Source organism: Harpegnathos saltator, unplaced genomic scaffold (genome assembly GCF_003227715.2).
Source record: "Harpegnathos saltator strain DR-91 unplaced genomic scaffold, Hsal_v8.6 scaffold51, whole genome shotgun sequence".
NCBI classification, from domain to species: Eukaryota; Metazoa; Arthropoda; class Insecta; order Hymenoptera; family Formicidae; genus Harpegnathos; species Harpegnathos saltator.
The window spans coordinates 132,482-152,301 of NW_020230327.1; the positions used below are offsets into that span (position 1 = coordinate 132,482).

At 38.8% G+C, this 19,820-nt stretch overlaps 4 protein-coding genes across 24 annotated transcripts in view; 2 read left to right on the plus strand and 2 right to left on the minus strand.

Moving 5' to 3' along the window:
- bent (projectin protein bent) overlaps positions 1–9,132 on the plus strand; it is an 88,518-nt gene extending 79,386 nt beyond the window's left edge. For all 20 annotated transcript variants that reach the window (XM_025302687.1, XM_025302688.1, XM_025302690.1 and 17 more), the window contains 16 exons: positions 53–1,151; positions 1,292–2,517; positions 2,608–2,741; positions 2,938–3,145; positions 3,308–3,460; positions 3,547–3,773; positions 3,926–4,216; positions 4,507–4,878; positions 5,228–5,284; positions 5,791–5,951; positions 6,130–6,241; positions 6,321–6,463; positions 6,600–6,756; positions 7,029–7,346; positions 7,552–7,665; positions 7,817–9,132. In XM_025302687.1, coding sequence (XP_025158472.1) covers positions 53–1,151; positions 1,292–2,517; positions 2,608–2,741; positions 2,938–3,145; positions 3,308–3,460; positions 3,547–3,773; positions 3,926–4,216; positions 4,507–4,878; positions 5,228–5,284; positions 5,791–5,951; positions 6,130–6,241; positions 6,321–6,463; positions 6,600–6,756; positions 7,029–7,346; positions 7,552–7,665; positions 7,817–8,019 — 4,975 coding nt within the window. In that variant the 3' untranslated portion in view covers positions 8,020–9,132. The remainder of the gene's footprint in view (positions 1–52; positions 1,152–1,291; positions 2,518–2,607; positions 2,742–2,937; positions 3,146–3,307; positions 3,461–3,546; positions 3,774–3,925; positions 4,217–4,506; positions 4,879–5,227; positions 5,285–5,790; positions 5,952–6,129; positions 6,242–6,320; positions 6,464–6,599; positions 6,757–7,028; positions 7,347–7,551; positions 7,666–7,816) is intronic.
- A 193-nt stretch (positions 9,133–9,325) lies between these two features.
- LOC105186650 (uncharacterized) lies at positions 9,326–12,943 on the minus strand. Of its 2 annotated transcripts, none has more exons than XM_025302708.1 (7): positions 12,425–12,943; positions 12,117–12,195; positions 11,420–11,566; positions 11,210–11,318; positions 11,010–11,131; positions 10,600–10,812; positions 9,326–10,518 (listed from the first exon to the last, which is right to left on the minus strand). In XM_025302708.1, the coding sequence occupies exons 1-7, from the start codon at positions 12,602–12,604 to the stop codon at positions 10,115–10,117; spliced, it is 1,254 nt and encodes a 417-aa protein (XP_025158493.1). In that variant the 5' UTR covers positions 12,605–12,943; the 3' UTR covers positions 9,326–10,114. The 2 variants fall into 2 exon arrangements, with proteins under 2 accessions (XP_025158493.1, XP_025158494.1); XM_025302709.1 differs by lacking the exon at positions 12,425–12,943 and adding an exon at positions 11,782–11,825 and having other exon boundaries at positions 11,420–11,645.
- A 425-nt stretch (positions 12,944–13,368) lies between these two features.
- AP-2sigma (adaptor protein complex 2, sigma subunit) lies at positions 13,369–14,938 on the plus strand. Its single transcript, XM_011146999.3, has 4 exons — positions 13,369–13,512; positions 13,961–14,110; positions 14,185–14,358; positions 14,505–14,938. The coding sequence occupies exons 1-4, from the start codon at positions 13,510–13,512 to the stop codon at positions 14,604–14,606; spliced, it is 429 nt and encodes a 142-aa protein (XP_011145301.1). The 5' UTR covers positions 13,369–13,509; the 3' UTR covers positions 14,607–14,938.
- A 278-nt stretch (positions 14,939–15,216) lies between these two features.
- Positions 15,217–19,777, minus strand: IntS2 (integrator complex subunit 2). The gene is made up of 5 exons (XM_011146995.3): positions 19,381–19,777; positions 17,151–19,252; positions 16,587–16,791; positions 16,152–16,458; positions 15,217–15,995 (listed from the first exon to the last, which is right to left on the minus strand). Exons 1-5 carry the CDS (start codon positions 19,668–19,670, stop codon positions 15,543–15,545), a joined length of 3,357 nt encoding a protein of 1,118 aa, XP_011145297.2. The 5' UTR covers positions 19,671–19,777; the 3' UTR covers positions 15,217–15,542.
- Between the last annotated feature and the right edge of the window lie 43 nt (positions 19,778–19,820).

Consider the following 19,820-nt stretch of genomic DNA (forward strand, 5'->3'; position numbering starts at 1 on the left):
TATCCAATAACGTTGATATTAAAATTAATCTCTTTCTCATTTACTGCATTAGGTGGTTGAAGAACGGCCGAGAGATCACTCTAGGAGGTCGTTTCCGTTCGGAAGCGCTGAACGGCATCTACAGGCTGGTGATCTCCGAGGTGTGGGACGCGGACGACGGCGACTATAGCTGCCAGATCTCGAACACACTTGGCATCGCCACGACCACGTGCAGGCTAAAGATCGGCACGCCACCACGCATCGAGCGCATGCCAGGAGATCTCTACTTACCAGAACGCGACAACACGAAGATCAAGATCTACTACAGCGGTGACCAGCCGATGGAAGTGACTTTGAAGAAAGACGGCCGCCAGATTGTGGAGACCACACACATCAAATACACGGTCTTCGACGAGTACCTCATTATCTTCATCAAAGATATCCAGAAGGACGATGCTGGTACTTACGATTTGTCCATCTCCAACGACAGCGGCAGTGTCAGCGCGTCCTTCAACGTCTATATTACCGGATTGCCTGGACCTCCGATCGGTCCTCTCGACGTCTCCGATATCGACAAGCATACCTGCACTCTATCCTGGCATCCGCCCAAATACGATGGCGGCCTCAAGGTTACCCACTATGTGGTGGAGCGTCGCGATATCAGCCACACGCATTGGATCATCGTGTCGTCCTTCTGCAAGGACACTACCTTCGTCGTACAGGGTCTCACCGAGGGTCAGGAGTACCTCTTCAGGGTGATGGCAGTCAACGACAATGGCATGGGCCCGCCGTTAGAGGGTACTAATCCGATCAAGGCGAAGGCACCCTTCGATCCACCAGGACCACCCGGTACACCAAAAGTCATCGAGGTCGGAGGCGACTTCGTCAATCTATCGTGGGAGAAACCAGAGACAGATGGCGGCGCCAAGATCCAGGGCTACTGGATAGACAAGAGAGAGATTGGCAGTCAGGCCTGGCAGCGTGTAAACGTCAGTATCTGCCTGCCGACACAAATCAACATCAGCAACCTCATCGAAGGCAGGCAGTACGAGTTCCGAGTGTTCGCTCAGAATGTGGCTGGCATCAGTCCGGAATCGATGGCCTCGACCTCCGTGAAGATCGTCGACCCGCAGGCGGCTAAGGCTCCGGAGATTATCCAGCCACTCCAGAAGGTTTGTATCTTTCCAACTCGCATCTTCTTGAAATTCAGGTTTCGAAAAGTTGCTTTTCAAAAGTAACTCATTATTGTTATTTTTTATCGCTGAAAAAATTCGTAACACGATTAAAATGCTTATACTTTTCACGGCAACAGGTGAACTGCGTGCAGAACCACAACGCCCACTTCCAATGCAAGATTATCGGCACACCGAAACCGACCATCACCTGGTTCAAGGGAGCCCGCGAGATCGTCAGCGGTAGCCGTTACAACATCTACTCCGAAGGCGAGGTACACAATCTCATTATCCACGATGTGTTTGGCGAGGATGCGGACGAATACTTTTGCCGTGCGGCGAACAAGTGCGGCGTGAAGTCAACGAAGGGCGAACTCTTCATTAAGACGCCACCTAAACTGAACGTACCGCCGCGATTCCGCGACACCGCTTTCTTCGACAAAGGTGTGAACGTCATCATCAAGATTCCGTTCACCGGCTACCCCAAGCCGAAGATCACATGGGTGCGCGAGGGCGAGGTGATCGAGTCCGGCGGTCATTACGCCGTCGAGGTGAAGGAACGGCATGCTGTGTTGACCATCCGCGACGGCAGCCGCATGGACTCCGGCCCGTACCGCATCACCGCCGAAAACGACCTCGGCCAGGACTCCGCCATCATCAAAATCCAAATTAGCGATCGTCCAGATCCTCCCAGATTCCCGCAAGTGGATAACATCGGCCACGATTCGCTGGCAGTCAGCTGGAAACCGCCTGTCTGGGATGGCGGCAGCAATATCACTAATTATGTAGTGGAAAAGCGGGAGCACCCAATGAGCACCTGGATTAGAGCTGGCCATACCAGATTCTGCACGTTAGCGGTAACTGGTCTCAGTCCAGGACACCAATATGACTTCAGAGTATGCGCTGAGAACGTGTACGGGCGTTCAGACCCGAGTGAGGTGACACCGCTCATCACCACCAAAGGCATCATCAAGAGAGAATTCAAGAAGAAGGAATACGAAGTGGACGCGACCGGCAAGAAGATTCGCGGGCGCAGTGACGAGAAGCCGCGTGACTATGACCAGTTTGTCTTCGACGTCTACAGCAAGTACGTGCCGCAGCCGGTAGAGATTAAGCACACATCAGTCTACGACAAATATGACATCCTCGAGGAGATCGGTACTGGTGCGTTCGGTGTGGTGCACCGTTGCCGTGAACGTACCACCGGCAACATCTTTGCCGCCAAGTTCATCCCAGTATCGCATGTGATGGAGAAGGAATTGATTCGCAAGGAAATCGACATCATGAATCAGCTGCATCATCCTAAGCTGATCAACCTGCACGACGCCTTCGAAGACGACGATGAAATGGTGCTGATCTTCGAGTTGTAAGTATCCACTTTTAGACACGATGTTGATCCGCGTGTCAGATAAGACGGCTTCGCGTTAGACTTGATCTCGATCATTTGTCTCATCAGCCTGTCCGGCGGCGAGCTGTTCGAGAGGATCACGGCCGAAGGCTACACTATGTCCGAGGCGGAAGTCATCAATTATATGAGGCAGATTTGCGAAGGCGTTAAACATATGCACGAGAAGAACATCATCCACCTTGGTGAGATCTCAATATCTTTTTCTTTCTTTTCCTTCCATACTGATTTTCGATGCAATGTGGAAATCAATTTTCAAACTGCTGAAAAGAAAGATGTAGAAAAGATAGATTTAGGAACAACTATATAGAGAAATCTATTCTTCATTATGAATAACCAACTCATTAAAATTCCAATCACTTATAACGCAAACATTTCCAGACATCAAGCCGGAGAATATTATGTGCCAAACTCGCAATAGTACGAATGTGAAGTTGATCGACTTCGGTCTCGCCACTAAACTCGACCCGAATGAAGTAGTGAAAATCAGTACAGGCACGGCTGAGTTTGCTGCTCCGGAGATTGTTGAGCGTGAGCCCGTCGGCTTTTACACTGATATGTGGGCTTGCGGTGTATTGGCTTATGTCCTGTAAGTAGCCATATTCAGCCATGTTAAAAATGATTTGACACAAATGTCTGTAAATTATATTTCTACACTAATGCCAATTTTGCATTAGTGTATTTTGCTGATTTTATGTAAGAAAATTTTGATTGAAGAAAACATATCGATCACTATGCATTACTTGTGCAGATTGAGCGGTCTCTCGCCATTTGCCGGCGACAACGATATCGAGACCTTGAAAAACGTGAAAGCGTGCGACTGGGACTTCGACGAGGAGGCGTTCCGCGACGTTTCCGAAGAGGGCAAAGATTTTATCAGACGGTTACTCGTCAAGAATAAAGAGTACATTCCTTTATTCTTATCGCTCTGTTCATTGCTCTATTGTCATTATTATCATGTGTCCTCCTTATTGTCCTCGCTCTTCGCAGGAAGCGCATGACCGCACACGAGTGCCTTCTTCACCCGTGGCTGACCGGCGACCATAGCAAATGGACCAACCCGATCGCCAGCAGCCGTTACCTCAGCATCAGAGACAGACTGCGTGCCAAGTATGAGAACTGGGATAAGTATGTACTTCCCATTGGCCGCCTAGCCGAGTACTCGTCGCTCAGGAAGCTCTTAATCGACAAATATAGGATCTATGACTCCTGCTTCGGTGAGTACTTGATATACAATCGCAGTTCGTGCATGGTTTTATTTATTATTTTTCTCCTTCTTTTTAGTAATATAACATCGAAAGTATGTATACAAACCAGATCTACAGATAACTGGAAGTGATTTGTATCAATAACGGATGTTTTTGTCTAGATCGCCGACAAGCGGCGCCCAGATTCGTTATCAAGCCGCAAAGTGCGTTCGCCTACGAAGGACAGAGCGTAAAGTTCACTTGCCGTGTCATAGCAATCGCGGCTCCTACTTTGACTTGGTCGCACAATAACCAAGAACTGCGGCAATCCGTTAAATTTATGAAACGCTACCACGGTGATGATTATACCTTCATCATCAACAGGGTTAAGTTGGAAGACAGAGGAGAATATATCATACGCGCGGAGAACCATTACGGCTATCGCGAGGAGGTCGTCTTCCTTAACGTGCAGCGTAAGTTGCAGACGTCTATAATTATATATCTCTAAATACAACATAATTTATTATATTTATAAGTGTTTTATTATATAATTCAATATATTCCTTTAGATATAATATTTTTTCGATCGTGTAACGGTTACAAAAGTATCATCTATTTCATTAGTACGTTGGAAAATTTATTTCATTTCATAAATTCAATTATATTCTAAACACCAGTTTCGCTTAACGATAGTTAAATTTTCCATTTCTATTAACGGTATTCGTCATTTAATGCAGAAAGATGGTTTGTTCTTTAATTTCAGCATTACCTAGAGAAATCCCGAGATATAGGCCAGAACTGCAACCAGTGCGCAGACGAGAGCCGCTCGGTTATAACGTGTGGCTGGAGATGATCGAGTCGGCGCCGAGCTTCACCTTCCTGCTGCGACCTCGTGTGATCCAAGTCAGGCAGACCTGCAAGCTGCTTTGCTGCTTGAGTGGTAATCCACCACCTACTGTGAAATGGTACAAGGACAGAGAGGAATTGTCTAAGTATAACTATCCTATGAGCAATGCCGACGGCGTCGTCACAATGGAGATCATCGACTGCAAGCCGGAAGATAGTGGCAAATATCGCTGCGTGGCCAGCAATAAGCACGGCAAGGATGAGACCAGTTGCGTGGTCATCGTAGAAGGTACGTCTCGGCAGATGAATTGTATAAAAATCGAACGAGTAAATAGATGAAGCATCTTACATTGAATATTGTGAGAATATTGCAGATAAATATTACATTACAATACTTGAAGACGTGATTTCATCAGTTTTAATCAATGTTGTCAGTATAATCCGGGTATTTCTTTGTATCCGAATGTCCACGATCAAAATTTGAAAATATCTGATGAATTTAATTATGTCTTTCTTTATAATATATGATTCACTTCTGTTCTGAACTCTACAATTTGTTGCTAATACCGATAATATCTTTTGAATAATCTACGCCGATTTTTTTCACGAAGCAGACCTCATTGAGCGTTTGTTTATAGGCACTGGAGAAACGGCAGAGCAAGTAAAATTAGCGCACGACCTCCTACATTCCGGAGGTAGAGCTGTTTCAGAAATTATCCCCTTTGTTATTTCCTCTCGCAGCCCCCCCCCCCCCCCCTCCATTATTACAAGCAATGCTTAGCTCAGCAATCAATTTCTGTGATTCATGTTTTGTAAGATATGATGTTTAACAAATTATTTTTTTATTACTCAAACTAAATAACCAGAACTGCGAATTTTATCAAGATACACCTTCAAGATAACGATTCTGGAATTATCGTACAAGTATCTATTTTCTTTGCACATTTTCTTTCCCTCTATATGTCGAATTTTTAACGTTGAATTAACGCTTTCCCCGAAATATCCCCGTTTATTTTATAATTAGCTTCTCAATTTTATTATTTCCTTCATCCTCGTGTCACTTTAAGTAAAGTGCAAATTTGTTACAATCTTTTTACATTTATTTTTATAGACTTCGCTTATATAGAAAATTTGGTAAAATTAATGAATTACGCGCAAGCATTTTATGCGATTGTCTAGTAACACATAATTTGTCTTTAAGATCGAAGGTTCATCGAGCAACCGCTGAAACCGGCACCACCACCGATCGTGACGATCCACAAATCCAGCGGCTACAGCGGCTACAGTTCCACAACCAGTCAGGGTCAAACTTCCATCTCTTCCTACAACGGCATGCAATCCACCACTTCCTCTTTGCAGAAGGTACACTTAAAAAAGAAATATGTAACTTATCCTTCTTCTTTTTTCAAATTTCTGAGTGAGAGTATATATTTCTTACTTTGTTATATATATTATATTTGTTTTCAAAAATCGCGATTAGATATAATTTAGGAATGGAAACATTACAATTACTGATGCATATTTTAATATAAAATTTCAGGACGTCAAAATCAGCGAGTCCTCCGACAAACGAAGCATCAAGAAATATGGCTCGAAACTTGACACCACCGGCAGTCCGTCACGATCCAGGAGCACCACCAAAGAACTCATCTGTATTGTTCTAATATATAATATGCAGTGATTAAAATAGCTTGTCTTTAATTCTACTAATCGATATAATAAACGTTGAAGGTCCCTCGGACGATTCGATGAGACCACCACAGTTTACTGAGAAGCTGAAGAATCTCACAGTCAATGACGGTGAACAGCTAGAGCTGACGGTGAAAGTTGACGGTGATCCGGAACCGCAAATTACTTGGAATAAAAATGGCAAAGTAAATACCCGCAAACTCTCAGTCAATAACTAAGCAAAATCCTCTAAAATATATCAAAATTACATTGATTACGTAGAAAAAGAAAAAGCTGATAACTATGTTTCTCTATGCGATAAATTCCTTTTCGTTTTCCCAGTTACTAAGCTCATCAGAGATTATCGATCTCAAATATAAAAACGGAGTGGCCACGCTCACGATCAACGAGGTATTCCCCGAGGACGAAGGCCAGTACACGTGTTTGGCGACCAACAGCATTGGCAGCGACACAACATCCTGCAAGCTGACCGTCAAACGTAAGAACATTCCAAAGATTTTATCGATACTTTCATCTAAAAACGTCGCTTTAATTTTTCCTCCAACTCAATTAGATAACATCTAATTTCATTTTCTTGAGTTGAATTAAGATTCATTTGATTTCCTATGCTGTTTTATGATTTTATGTATCTAGTCAGGAAACGAGCTTACTACAAAGGAGAATCGGCGAGTGCCGATTTTCATGATTTAAACGGAAGGATTTTAACCACGAGAAACTATTGTTCGCTATACCGATGTGCTCTCTTTTCAGCCGTGGAGAATGCTTCCGCGAAGAAGAAGGGCGACGACAAATCGCCAAAGATCGTGGACCACCTGATGAGCATGTATGTGAAGGACGGCGAGGCTGTGACGCTCAGCTGCCGAATAATTGGCGCCAAGAAGTTCGACGTGATATGGTTGCACAACAACAAGGAGATCAAGCCCAGCAAGGACTTCCAGTATACCAACGAGGCTAACATTTACAAACTGATTATCGCCGAGATATTCCCCGAGGATTCCGGCACTTACACGTGCGAAGCGTTCAACGATGCAGGAGAGAGCTACTCGTCGTGCACGTTAAGCGTACTCGGTAAGGAGTTGCAGGACGCAAAAATAATAATTATTTCCGTTAACGTTAAAATCATTGAGATTGAGTCATTCAAATGTCATTAGTGATAATGCGCAAAGTGGAATTTAATTTCCGGAATTGCCAATAGGATACGAATTGGAGAATAATCAATAGTGAGTTTTCTCCCTTTTTTCTTGCTGAAAACGCCCAACGTTTCTGTTCGCAGCTCCAAATGAGGAGCCGAAAAGCCCAGCGTTCGCGACATTCCCCCAGTCTGCAACAGTGAGCGAAGGCGAGTCGGTGACTTTCACGTGCAAGACTGATATCGCGCCTCTGAAAGGTAAATCTTCTACCGATGATTCTAGAATATCTTGGAATGGCTATCTAGCAATTATCTTATAAATAAATATATATCTGTTCCATACGTAACAGACATCTAGGTAGTGTTTAAATTACGTGATATATGCGCTAATAACATATGAATCTTCCAGTAACTTGGCTGAAGGACGGCAAGGCGATCCCCGAGACGAGCAGCAGATACCACTTCAGCTCAGACGGTAACACGTCCTTCGAGTTCGGCATCAAGACGTGCACGGCCAGCGACGTTGGCCAATATTCGGCGCGCGTGATCGGCCAAAAGGGCGAGACGAATTCGGCATTCGCCCTCAACGTTGTTGGCGCCGGCGAACTGTGAAATAAATCTTAGTACCGGATTATACGTCGATTATTGCAATACGACCGAGTCGCGGGGTGTCAACTACATTGTATTCTACGCGGAGAACACGCGGATCTAGATCCGGACTTGCGAATTTTTTTCTCCAAACGCAAGGCAACATCTACGAAGGGTCGGTCTTTGATCGCGTTCCCCAAGAAGAATATATGCCTCTGATGCAGACGCTCAACGTCGACGTTAAACCACCTCCGACCGGTTGTTTTCACGCTTTCTACTGGCCTTTCAGCTTCCGCGAGACTTAACGAGAATATACATACGCAACGCGCACGCGCGCGCACTTATCATTAATGAAACATCGCCTGCGTGAGCGTATACACATATACACACACACACACACACACACACACGTACATATGCGCGCACGTACACATAGAGAAACACACACACACACATACATCATACGAACGAAAAACCGAATGCGAGCCGAAAATAAAAAACGGCTCATTATACAACGATCGCGCGATATATTTTAAGATATATAACATCTTTGTGTAAAAATAAGGAGAACCGGAAGACTATCTTATATTTTCTCGCGTATATACTATACGTAAATTATTTGGGAACGCTGTATCTTTTTCCTGTGTGTGTGTTTGTCATGTCACATGAACCGCGCAGTCGAGATAAACAAGAAAACTTCGAATTCGCGTCTCCAGCAAGCATTAAATGTGGATAGCACTCGCAACTTATTACGCTAAATATTCGGCTTTGCTGTATTACACGACTCGGCATACTTGAATATATACATAAACACACACATACGCACACATACTCACTTTATTTACGACATATCGCGGTAGCGCTCAAATCAATCGGGCATCTACAAACAATTACGATCAAACGAGATTTCCCCGTTGAGATCGCCAGCATCCTCGACTATCTATTTTTAACATCAACATCTAAAAATCTCATCGGGAGAATCTCTTGGCGACGTTCAAAACAACTGCATGATATCTACATGGCACTGCCGCGGTGTGTCCTCTTATTCCACGTTAATGGTACGCACCGTCGTGTTATACTTGTTTGAAGACTGCTTCCGTCAGAAAATTTACGATAAATAAAAGATATGATTTAAAATGAGCCAAATTGCTTTCATTCCTTCGCCATTGTCATACCTACATAAATTAACTGTAACTGGTGTTTCGGTATATTAATATAATACTATAAGCAAAATAAATAGTTTCATCAGGATATTGACCATTTTTCAGAAAAGAATATAATGTACAAAAGGTAGGAATATATTTTATAATTTTAAATACATCATTCGCTCTTCGCATAAAAAAGTCACTTTACTAAAAACATACAGCATATTATAGAAATGCATTAATGTGTGTGTGTGTGTGTGTGTGTGTGTGTAGGAAAATTTATGTGTACAATCATTAAATACCTGGACAGTCAAAATTTATCAAGACGGATTTTGTCAAGTGTCCGTTACAAACTTGAATGATAGTTTATAATAGATAGCTAACAGGAATATATATATATTAAAAGACCTATTAAAAAGAAATGTGACGATAAACTAATAACAAAAAGGATTTACTATTTTATAATCATTCAAGTGTATCTTAATAAAATATAGTGCAGGCTATATTTTATTTCTCTATTCTTTATTCAATCTTTGCCATTAATTTATTGTTAGGTTGTATCAGAAAACTCTGATTAGGAAGAACATAAACTTAATATGAATTAAGTTGTCGTCAAATTTATCATAATATTTTAATAAAATCTGCTGCCATATTGCAAACATTTTAGTTATTGATATATTATATACGCAATTATTTCACAATAATCTGTATATCTATACATATTGAGTTATGCGGATATAAATTGATTCTTCAACAAGTCATCGATATGATATAATCAGTAAGTTTCATAGATTTCAGTAATTAATTATTGCCAGTAATTAATTATTGCTATATAGATAATTATTCAAATAATTATTCTCTCCCCTTCTCTCTCTCTCTTCCATAGTTGTAAACGATAATAAGATGAACGATTATTTGATGACTTCATATTTGCTAGAACTTCAAGTAGATCACAATAATGTGAAAGAAGATTGTTATGTGATAGTTTCTGACCCGGAATATAAATCAGCTGGATCCAGTATGTTAAAAAACTTTCTTGTAATTGAAGAAAAGGAAGAGAATAGCAAATCAAATTTTATAGATTCATGTAAAGGGGAAGTATGTATGTGAAAATTTGTACATATGGTATCAAAACTTAAAGAACATAAAGAACTTTTGTGACAGAACCACACATATTTATTATTATTACCTTTAAAGTCTATGATAAATGTTTTTAGGTATTTCAGGCTGTAAACATTTGTATTTTCCAGATCAGGCCCGGAATTGACATATCTCTCCTCACATGTGTAATTAGTGTCACTTTTACATATTTTATCATTTGTCTCATATTTTATATATCTGATAACTACATTGTCTGTGACATCTTTATTTGTAACATCTATAAAATGAAAAATACTTCAAATTTACACTCATTCATTTATGCATAAACATTATATAATATACGAGTCATATTACTCACCAATAAAACATATAGTCTCATTAAAGCCCATCAATATTACTTCCTTAGATAGATCATTGCAAGATAGCTGAAGATGTATCCATGAATTTTCTATGCTACAATATATAAAAAGATGAGGCTGGGACATATATATAATTAATTTGTCATCACTGACACAATATTCGGGGATCTTAGTAAAACTTTCAGGTATATATGCACCCATAGTCCAAATACCTGCAGAACATAAGAAAAAAGAATGATAAAAAAATTAACGAGAAAGAGAGAGAGAAGAGAGAGAGAGGAGAGAGAGAAAAAGTGGCAAAGAGGGAGAGAGGAAAGAAAAGGAGGGAAGGGAAGAGAGAGAGAATATTACAAGGGAATATTTTGCACTTCACATGTGATATATTTAATAGTATAATAAAGATACTCACGCGAATGTATATTATAAATACCGATACTCTTTAGCTGTTTCCTATATCGTCCTACACCACCAACAAGATATAATTTGTCTTTGAAAAATACAGTAATCATGTGTCTTCTCGGAATCGGCATACTAAAATATTTATTTATTAGTTCCATATATTACTGTACTATAATTCATTTTATAACAGCTGCTCATCAAGATACTCACGGTGTATCAATAAACCATTTTTTAGATATAAGGGAATAACGCCAAATTCTCTGGTTAAACTTTCCTTTGCCCAGACCATGTTCACCACCACAAATGTATAAATTATGTCCTAAATAATTATATCAATATAAATATAATATAATTTATATATGCATGTGTACACACACACACACACACACACACACACACAGATAAGAAACATATATATACTTCTGCCAATAAATTGCATTCCTATTAATGCTTGTGGTTCATCAGTAATTTGTTTAGGGTATACTAATGTGGAATGTTTGAAGAAATTGTTACCATCCCAACAATAGAGGAAGATTTTGCTATTATGATCTTGAGGCTTTTCATAGTCTATAATGTAATTTAAAATTGTTGGTTTCTTATTCTTTATATCTCTATTTGGCATTTCAATTGATGATAATTCTTCAGTCTGTAAAAATGGAGCATTTAAATATATTATGTATAAATCTCCGTAAACTTTTATATGTAACTTACAAAAACATAATATTCGATTATATTATGTATTAATTCTAGGATATATTATAATATGTAAAGATAATACTTACGTTATTAATCTTCCACATAAGAAATATATTACGTATATATTCCTCTGTAGATGATATATTTTTATTATTAAGTAATTTCTGTAAATTGCAATATTCTAAACAACTGAGCTTTTCAGATGGCAATTTTTCAAAATAGTCTAGGCATGCAGCAAAAAAAACATCTCGCAATTCAGAAAGAGCCAAGTCCATTGCTACAAGCCAAATATCAATCATAAACTCTGGCTTTATCAGAATAGCCTCAATTATAATTGTCAATTCCTTTGTTAATTGATCTGTTAAAAATAAGACACTTAAACGTAATAAATTTATAAGAGCTTCATACGAAGTACAATTACAGAATTTCTCCAGGCATGTTCTGTATACAGAATCAAATTCCAAACAGAAGTTTTCATCGTGAATCCAATTAATATAGTCCTATAAAAAAATGAAGGGCATGATTTCTTTTTATATATTTTATGAATTGTATAATCAGATTATATTTTTATATAATATTTAGTACTATATTTTCAAATATATGAACTACTTTGTTAGAAAAACAAGGAGATAAATTTTGAACTGAAAATAAATATTGCATATGATAAAAGAAAGGTAGATGTAGATGTTGTAAGGATAGATAAATATAAATTAAAAAAATAATATTAACCTTTAATGTCGAGACAGAAATATCATAATTGATTATATGTTCCTGCTGAAGATGGTCAATGTAGCTTTCAGAAAGAAGCAAGGCAAAATATTGACTTTTACTAATCAGCTGTTTCCTATTAACTATTAATCGTGAATCTCCTAGTTTTAACGCAATGAGATTCTTGTTTTGATCTTCCATTTTATTTGTTTTTTTATTTTTTGTTAATAACACTTCTCGTTATATTTTATTTCTGTGTCGTGTATTATATTTAGATCTACCGTTTAATAACAAAAATTATTAAGAAATAAATCAACTTTGTGTTTTTTATTTTTTCCTCTCAAAATAAAGATACTATCCACGTATTCCAGCATTCTTTATTTATTCTAGTAATTAAAAAAATATCAAATCTTGTAAATTTCTCTATCTTATATTGCGTTAAAACAAACAATGCGACAACCCGAACGACAACAACGGCACGAACCATAAGTTCATTGGTCTGTTCTTTTTAGCTGCACTACTGAACTGGTGCAATAAATTAAAGTGAGAAAAAATATAGTTGTCTCATTCTAACTTATTGCACTAGTTCCGCAGTGCAACTAAAAAGAACAGACCACGTAGTTCATGGTTCAATAGATGGCTCCGAACAGATGGCTTGGGAATGGCGTATGGAGACACCTATTTTCCCCCGGAGCCAGTATAGAAGAAGAAGAAGAAGAAGAAGAAGAAGAAGGCTCCGAACAGAGCAGTTTTGTTCCAACGCCAGTCATCGTTAAATCACGAACCATACTGTAGACATTTCTGAGCTGTCAGTTGACTGTCAGATGAAATTCTTTACATACATGCACTAGCAGAAGTACGAAATGGCTGTGTGGCGCTATGGATGTTGATAATCACGATAGTTTCAATACGATTACCATTCGTATATTATCGACAGTCGATAATGTACATAGTTACGAACTTCTTTGTAAGAAAGCGCTGCAGTTCGCATCTTTCTAGGCTAAATTGAATATCGTTGCGTTCATGATCAGAGGGCGGGGAATTGATACGATCTTATGTTTACCAAAATTTCCTCAGTCCGACTGACAGATTAATCAATCTCGAAAATGGTATGTGAAGTTTTGTAGTCATAAAATAAATTAATATCTTTCATTAATGATAAAAGCAAGAGTAGAAAGTAGCTAAAACGAAGCTTGCAATTACATCTTATTCAATAGACATTTCGATATTTCCGTCAGGTGGTTGAATCGTTCTTTTTAACAAGTCTGGGCTTATGTGACATTTGATTATAGATCAATCATAGAAATACTTCTATCCTGTAAAAATTGCAAAGAAAACAATCGAGAATATTTTCAGTGACTATTCACATATTCGCAGTGACAATAATAAACAAGTAAACAATTGAGTTAAAGGTGTTTGAAAATATTAATGCTATGATTAATGCTATAAAAATATATTAGTGCTATAAAAATTAACTAGAGATATGATTCACACAAGACTAATTCAATAATTCATTCAGTCGCAGACTTTTGCAATTTGCTTCCATTCATTTTGCAGATACGTTTTATCCTCATACAAAACAGAGCTGGTAAGACTAGATTAGCAAAATGGTATATGAATTTTGACGATGACGAGAAGCAGAAGTTGATAGAAGAGGTTCATGCAGTTGTCACTGTCAGAGATGCAAAGCATACAAATTTTGTTGAGGTAAAATTGACAAAAGTATAATTTCTTTTTATGTTGTGAATATAAACTAGTAACTATGTAAATGAATTTTCTAGTTTCGCAACTTTAAGATAGTATACAGGAGGTATGCAGGCTTATATTTCTGCATCTGTGTTGATGTCAATGACAATAATCTCTGTTACTTAGAAGCAATCCATAATTTTGTGGAAGTATTGAATGAATACTTTCACAATGTATGTGAATTGGATTTAGTGTTTAATTTTTACAAGGTAACATGTGTTCTAACAGATTTTATAGTAGCTATTTAATGTTTTAGTATAAATGAAATTTTAATCTAATAATATTGTACAAATTATTTAATCTGCATTGTTTTACTAATTATATTATTTCATAACAATAATAATAATTTTTTTAGGTATACACTGTTGTGGATGAGATGTTTTTAGCAGGGGAAATCCGAGAAACCAGTCAAACCAAAGTGCTAAAGCAACTCTTGATGTTGAATTCCTTAGAATAAACAAGCTCATGATTTTGGCTTTAAATGTTATGACTGCATGATCTGAATATATTTAATATTCGAAGTGAATATGTATGTTTGTAGTGATTGTGTCACATAAAATGCATAACAAATATTCTATGTAACGGTATGATTTCGATGATAGTCAGCAACCGTTTCTTTTGGAAGAATGCAATGTACAATAATCTCTACATGAATCTGCGTTATGAATTATGAGACACAGCAATGCTCAAAACATGACAAAGTATTGTAGATGTGAGAAAAAAAGTATAAAAACTATATAAATTACATCTTTATTTGAAACATGTAATAAATCCTGTAAATACATATGATATAACGTCTCTTTATTCTTGCACAAATATTGCAACATTTATATTAAAATTAAAAAAATATTGTATACTTTTCTCAAAAAGAAAAAATTGCTCATCTCTATAAGAGACATAAAGGAGCAGGTGTTGGAACAGGTGTTCCTTTTTATATCTATTTTTCTTAATAACTATAATCAATACTGTATATAGTTAAAAATTTATATTAAATAAGAAACTATTAGAATCCTTTACGGAGAACTAACGCTAATATAAAAAGATATATATTTACAATTCATTTTTTATTTTTGTCAAAATAGCTTGTGAAATTGACTGTCATTTTACTTATAAATGAATGGATTATTTATACCGAAAGATTAAATATACCGGGCATCATTAATATATGTTAATTATATATACACAAAGATACAGATCACTGCTGCTCTATGCCTATTCTGGACATACCTTTTTTATTTCAACACACTTGGCAAAGAGGATGGTATGTATTTTCTCGCTTTTCGTGTCGTCATTCAAGATGATAATAACAATAAATTTTTATATAACTTATAAAACTCTCTAGACACACAGTTAACGCCTGATTCTCTATACAAATCGCTAAGTCTCTCAAGTCTCAATAAAGTTGCGTTTGCAGTATAGCTTTGCTCAGCATCTTGCAAAATGTCTCTTTCACTTCTCGGCACAGCAAATCCGCTGATTTGTCACCCAAAGCGGCTTGAGCTGAGCTCACTCTACCAAGTTGGAGTAGCAAACTCGTGATGTCCTCGGCCAACGGTGGGAAAGCCAAACATATCCGCGTTAATGATTCTAATACCGGCATGAAGAGGACTACTCGTTCTTCGGCAGGTAATACTCCCAAAAGAGTAATCAGAGTGTTGATTGCTAATCTACAAACACTCAAAGTCTTTGGTAGAGCGTACTGGATTGCCAGATGCGACGCCAAATCCACCGCAAATACTTGTTTCTCCGGTTCAGGTTGTGACAACAATTCCGGAATCCAATCGAGGCATATGTGCATGGATGGGATTCCCGGAACCGTGATTTGTAGCAACTGCCGAGGGTAGCCCTACGGATAAAAATATTTATTGTAATGGTTTTTAGTCATAAATAATTATGCTTAAGCGATTATTAATATGCATATAAGATAATAAATGACAGAAAAATTAATAACAACAAGAATGGTAATGTAATAGTAATGTACATGTTAAAATCGATGACATACCTGAAAATGGACCAATTTGGCCAGGGAAGGATCAGCTATAAATACTTGATGCAAATACGAACACACGACACTTCGTATTTCTCTGAGAGACCACATTTGACCAGGGGTCTCTCTGTCCATCGCCGTCTCTAGACATGCTTCTAATAAAATCTGCACCGCCGCGCTTTCCTGGCCTGCCACCAAAGCTATCCTCAAATCCTCTCTTTCCGTTTCGCTTGTCAACTGCCCAGTTTTTTCGGTTAAAGGTTTGTCTTGCATATGCCTGGATAATTGAGAGCGGGACGCGGCTAAGGTAGCTTGCAATATCCTATCGAAACAATCCCAGATAGTTCAATACACTTGTGGTTGATAAAATTGCAACAATTCTTGCTTTGCTATAATTAAATTAATTTAGTATTTTATCGCTGCTGATTTATTAAAATTGTTTTGACTCACCTAAGGACCACGGATAAGATTGGCGCGCATCTGAAAACCCTTGTGTCACACCTCAATACTTGAAGGGGATCTAATACGATATTATCTTGCGTTAAGAAGACACTTTTCACAATTGCATTCTCTACTAACAACGCGTTTATAGATAACACCCATAGACAACGTGGTAGAACAGTATTGAGCCTAAGCCACACTTGTTTATAGAGTTCTGAAAATTTCAAAAGATTCATATAAGATAAAAAATAAGATTTTGGATAATGTAAACTGATGGTTGATGATAAATTTCTAGCAAGTTCTCCTCTTTTACATCATGACTCATTAATTTATATTTTCTATATAATTTATTTTATATATAATTTTGAAAAAGAAACATTCGTAACTTTTTGTTTAAACTTCAATAATAAATATTAATTTTAATTAATATAGCGCCTAAGTTTTTATTGCCATTCTTTTCTCTTTAGAAGAAAAATGAAAAGACTTCTACGTGTGGTATACATTGAATCTATACATAATATGTACAATGTATATATTTCTGATATTTTTATGCATATAAGAACAGAAACTTACCTTGTATGTATCTAGGAACTTGTTCATCGAGAATATCCTTAAAATAATGTATTATTAACTCAGCATGAGGCCAGATCTCAGTCGGCTTCAGTGTCATCAATTGCCTCAGTAGTCTTCCCGTTCTCGAGGGACAAGTCTTAATATGGCCGAATGCCTCAATGATTGTAGCGTCGTTGATCTTCATGTTCTCATAACTCGCGATGACGGAGTCTATATTGATCATTTCGTCGTCCAGCCAGTCATCCACTAGAGACAGGTGAGGGAAGTGTGTAGCCAGTAACCGCAGAAGTGGCGAGAACAGACTGGCGTAATTCATCTGATCACGCTGAACCAGTTGAAGCAGATACTTGATCGGCAACTCGGTAAGGAAATCCGCCGAGTATGATTTGACCTTCCTACCTTGGGATATAAAAGTATGCATATTTGCCAATCTTACATCTTCGTACTGCAGGAGATAGTACAATAATAATAACTGTGAGGTGAGTGAAGGCTTGGTAGTGTCGACGTCCATACCGTCAACATCGGCCTGCATGATGCTAGCGGAATTCTTCTTGGCATCAAAATTGGCACCGAACGCGCAATTCTGGAATACCCTGCGAATTTCGTCTTCGGTAATGGGTTTGTTCGTGTGTTCCGACGTCTTAGTATTCGTCACGAGGATAGAGTTGACGTAGACCTCGACCAGAGCGGGCAATACCGGATGCAAAGGCGGCACGCTGTCGCATATCTGCCGGTAAATCCAGTTCTTTATGGGCACGCGATGCTTAGCGAACGCCCGTGACTTCAGCAATTGATGGATACAGTGCACCGGTAAAAAGCCAGGAATATTGGCATTGAGATTCGCCGTCACAGGTACCTTCACTGCGTGCGCCGTCACCACTTGCTCAGTGAAGATCTCTTGCATAAAGATCTGTTTCATTCTTGTCAGATTGTTCGGCCGGATTGGTATCTTCATGCCCAAGGTGGCGCACACTAGCTCGCAAATTGCCGACAATTGATTGCTGTGGAAGTGTATGGCCATCAGTAGCAACATTTCGCCGAAACTGGCTGTCACACCGCTAGCGCTCTCAAAATATGCTTCTTCGCGTACTAGCCATTGCACCCACTCTATGCTGCGTTTCTCTAGATTGTGATGACCTATCAGCGATGGGCAAGCTATGAGCATGCATAAGCCCAACGATACAAAACGAACGCCAGCTGGTGACGGAGGTGGATGCGATGTTAACAGCTGTACTATCATTGCTACTTCGTCGTCTTGGAACTTGATGCCACCAATGCCGCGAAGAGCACAATATAGCCTTAATAATGCGCTCGCTTGTACCACTTGCGACTCTGCCAGCTGACCGTCTGTACTGTGCGATGCGATAGTCTGCAATCGCTTTAACAACTCCTCCCGCAGAGATTGTAACGCTGTATGTGACTCCCACTTGCGCTTCTGACCATTGCGAATAAACATTGCAATCCATGAACGCACTTGCTGATCACTACCTAGTAAGAGACCAGACACAAAAGCGACAACGTCGCTCTCTATATCGCACGGCTGTGAGCTGTTTGTATTTGCGTGTTCTAGGCTTAGAGTGATCGCTAGCGCTGGCATTCTACATAATTCTACACACTTGGCCCTGACCGCTAGTGACTGGCTCGGATTCATCTGACACAATATTGTCAGGGCCTGTGTTCTAATTCGACCTAATGCTGACTCTTCTTGCCTCTCACCATTGGCAATTAATTGAGTACATACCTCTGAAAAACTATCTGGACTGTTAGCTACTATCCAACAGATAATGTCAGGACCATGCTTTACATGCAACAAGGTCTCTATGATATCCACTATGGACAATAAGGTTGGTAATTCTGCCAGTGCTATACAGATGACATAACTGATCTCTTCCATATATACAGCATTGTCAAACAGATCTGATTGCTTGATCTGAAACTCCTGATTCTTTTGCAGTTCCTGAATTTGAGCAGATATAAACAATATCTCACACAACACTAATCTAATCCTGCGAGTAGATTCACTACGCTCAAATTCCAAAGCTAAGCCACTCTGCAGAGATTGCGCCAACACACTCTCCCGCTGTGTGCTGCCTGCTTTTTGTCTAAAAAAACAAGATTCAATATTAAAATATATACTCTAAAATATATGTTACAGTAACACGTATCAAAACTATCAGTTTTAACAAATAAAAAATGGATGAATCAAGTACACACATGTACAAATCCTAACCTTAACTGTTGCTCCTTTCTAACGTCAGTTTCCAGTGCATGGAAATCAATAGATAAGAGGGCTATAATGGAGTTAACGGACTCGATGCCAGAAAGGATCGTGAGTACTTGTTTTCTACCCTCTACACATTCTCTCGTTATATCCAGAGGAGAGATAAGACTCATTCTAACCAAACACGGTAAGATGGGCCTGATATCTTTATGCGAACACAAAGAGAGCTCCTTGATGTCGACATTCTGTATCGCCGTGAATACTCGCGGTGATACTCGCGTATTTTCAAGTATCTCCATAAGTTTCTTTTATCTCTTCTTACGAGAAATTTACGCGGTAAATATCTCGTTAAATATCTCTCACTCAGTCTTTCTCTTTCGTTTTAATAATTTCCTCTTTCATCCAGTCACTAATAGTGTCGCTAGTAGCTTTGTCAGCAGAGATTGATG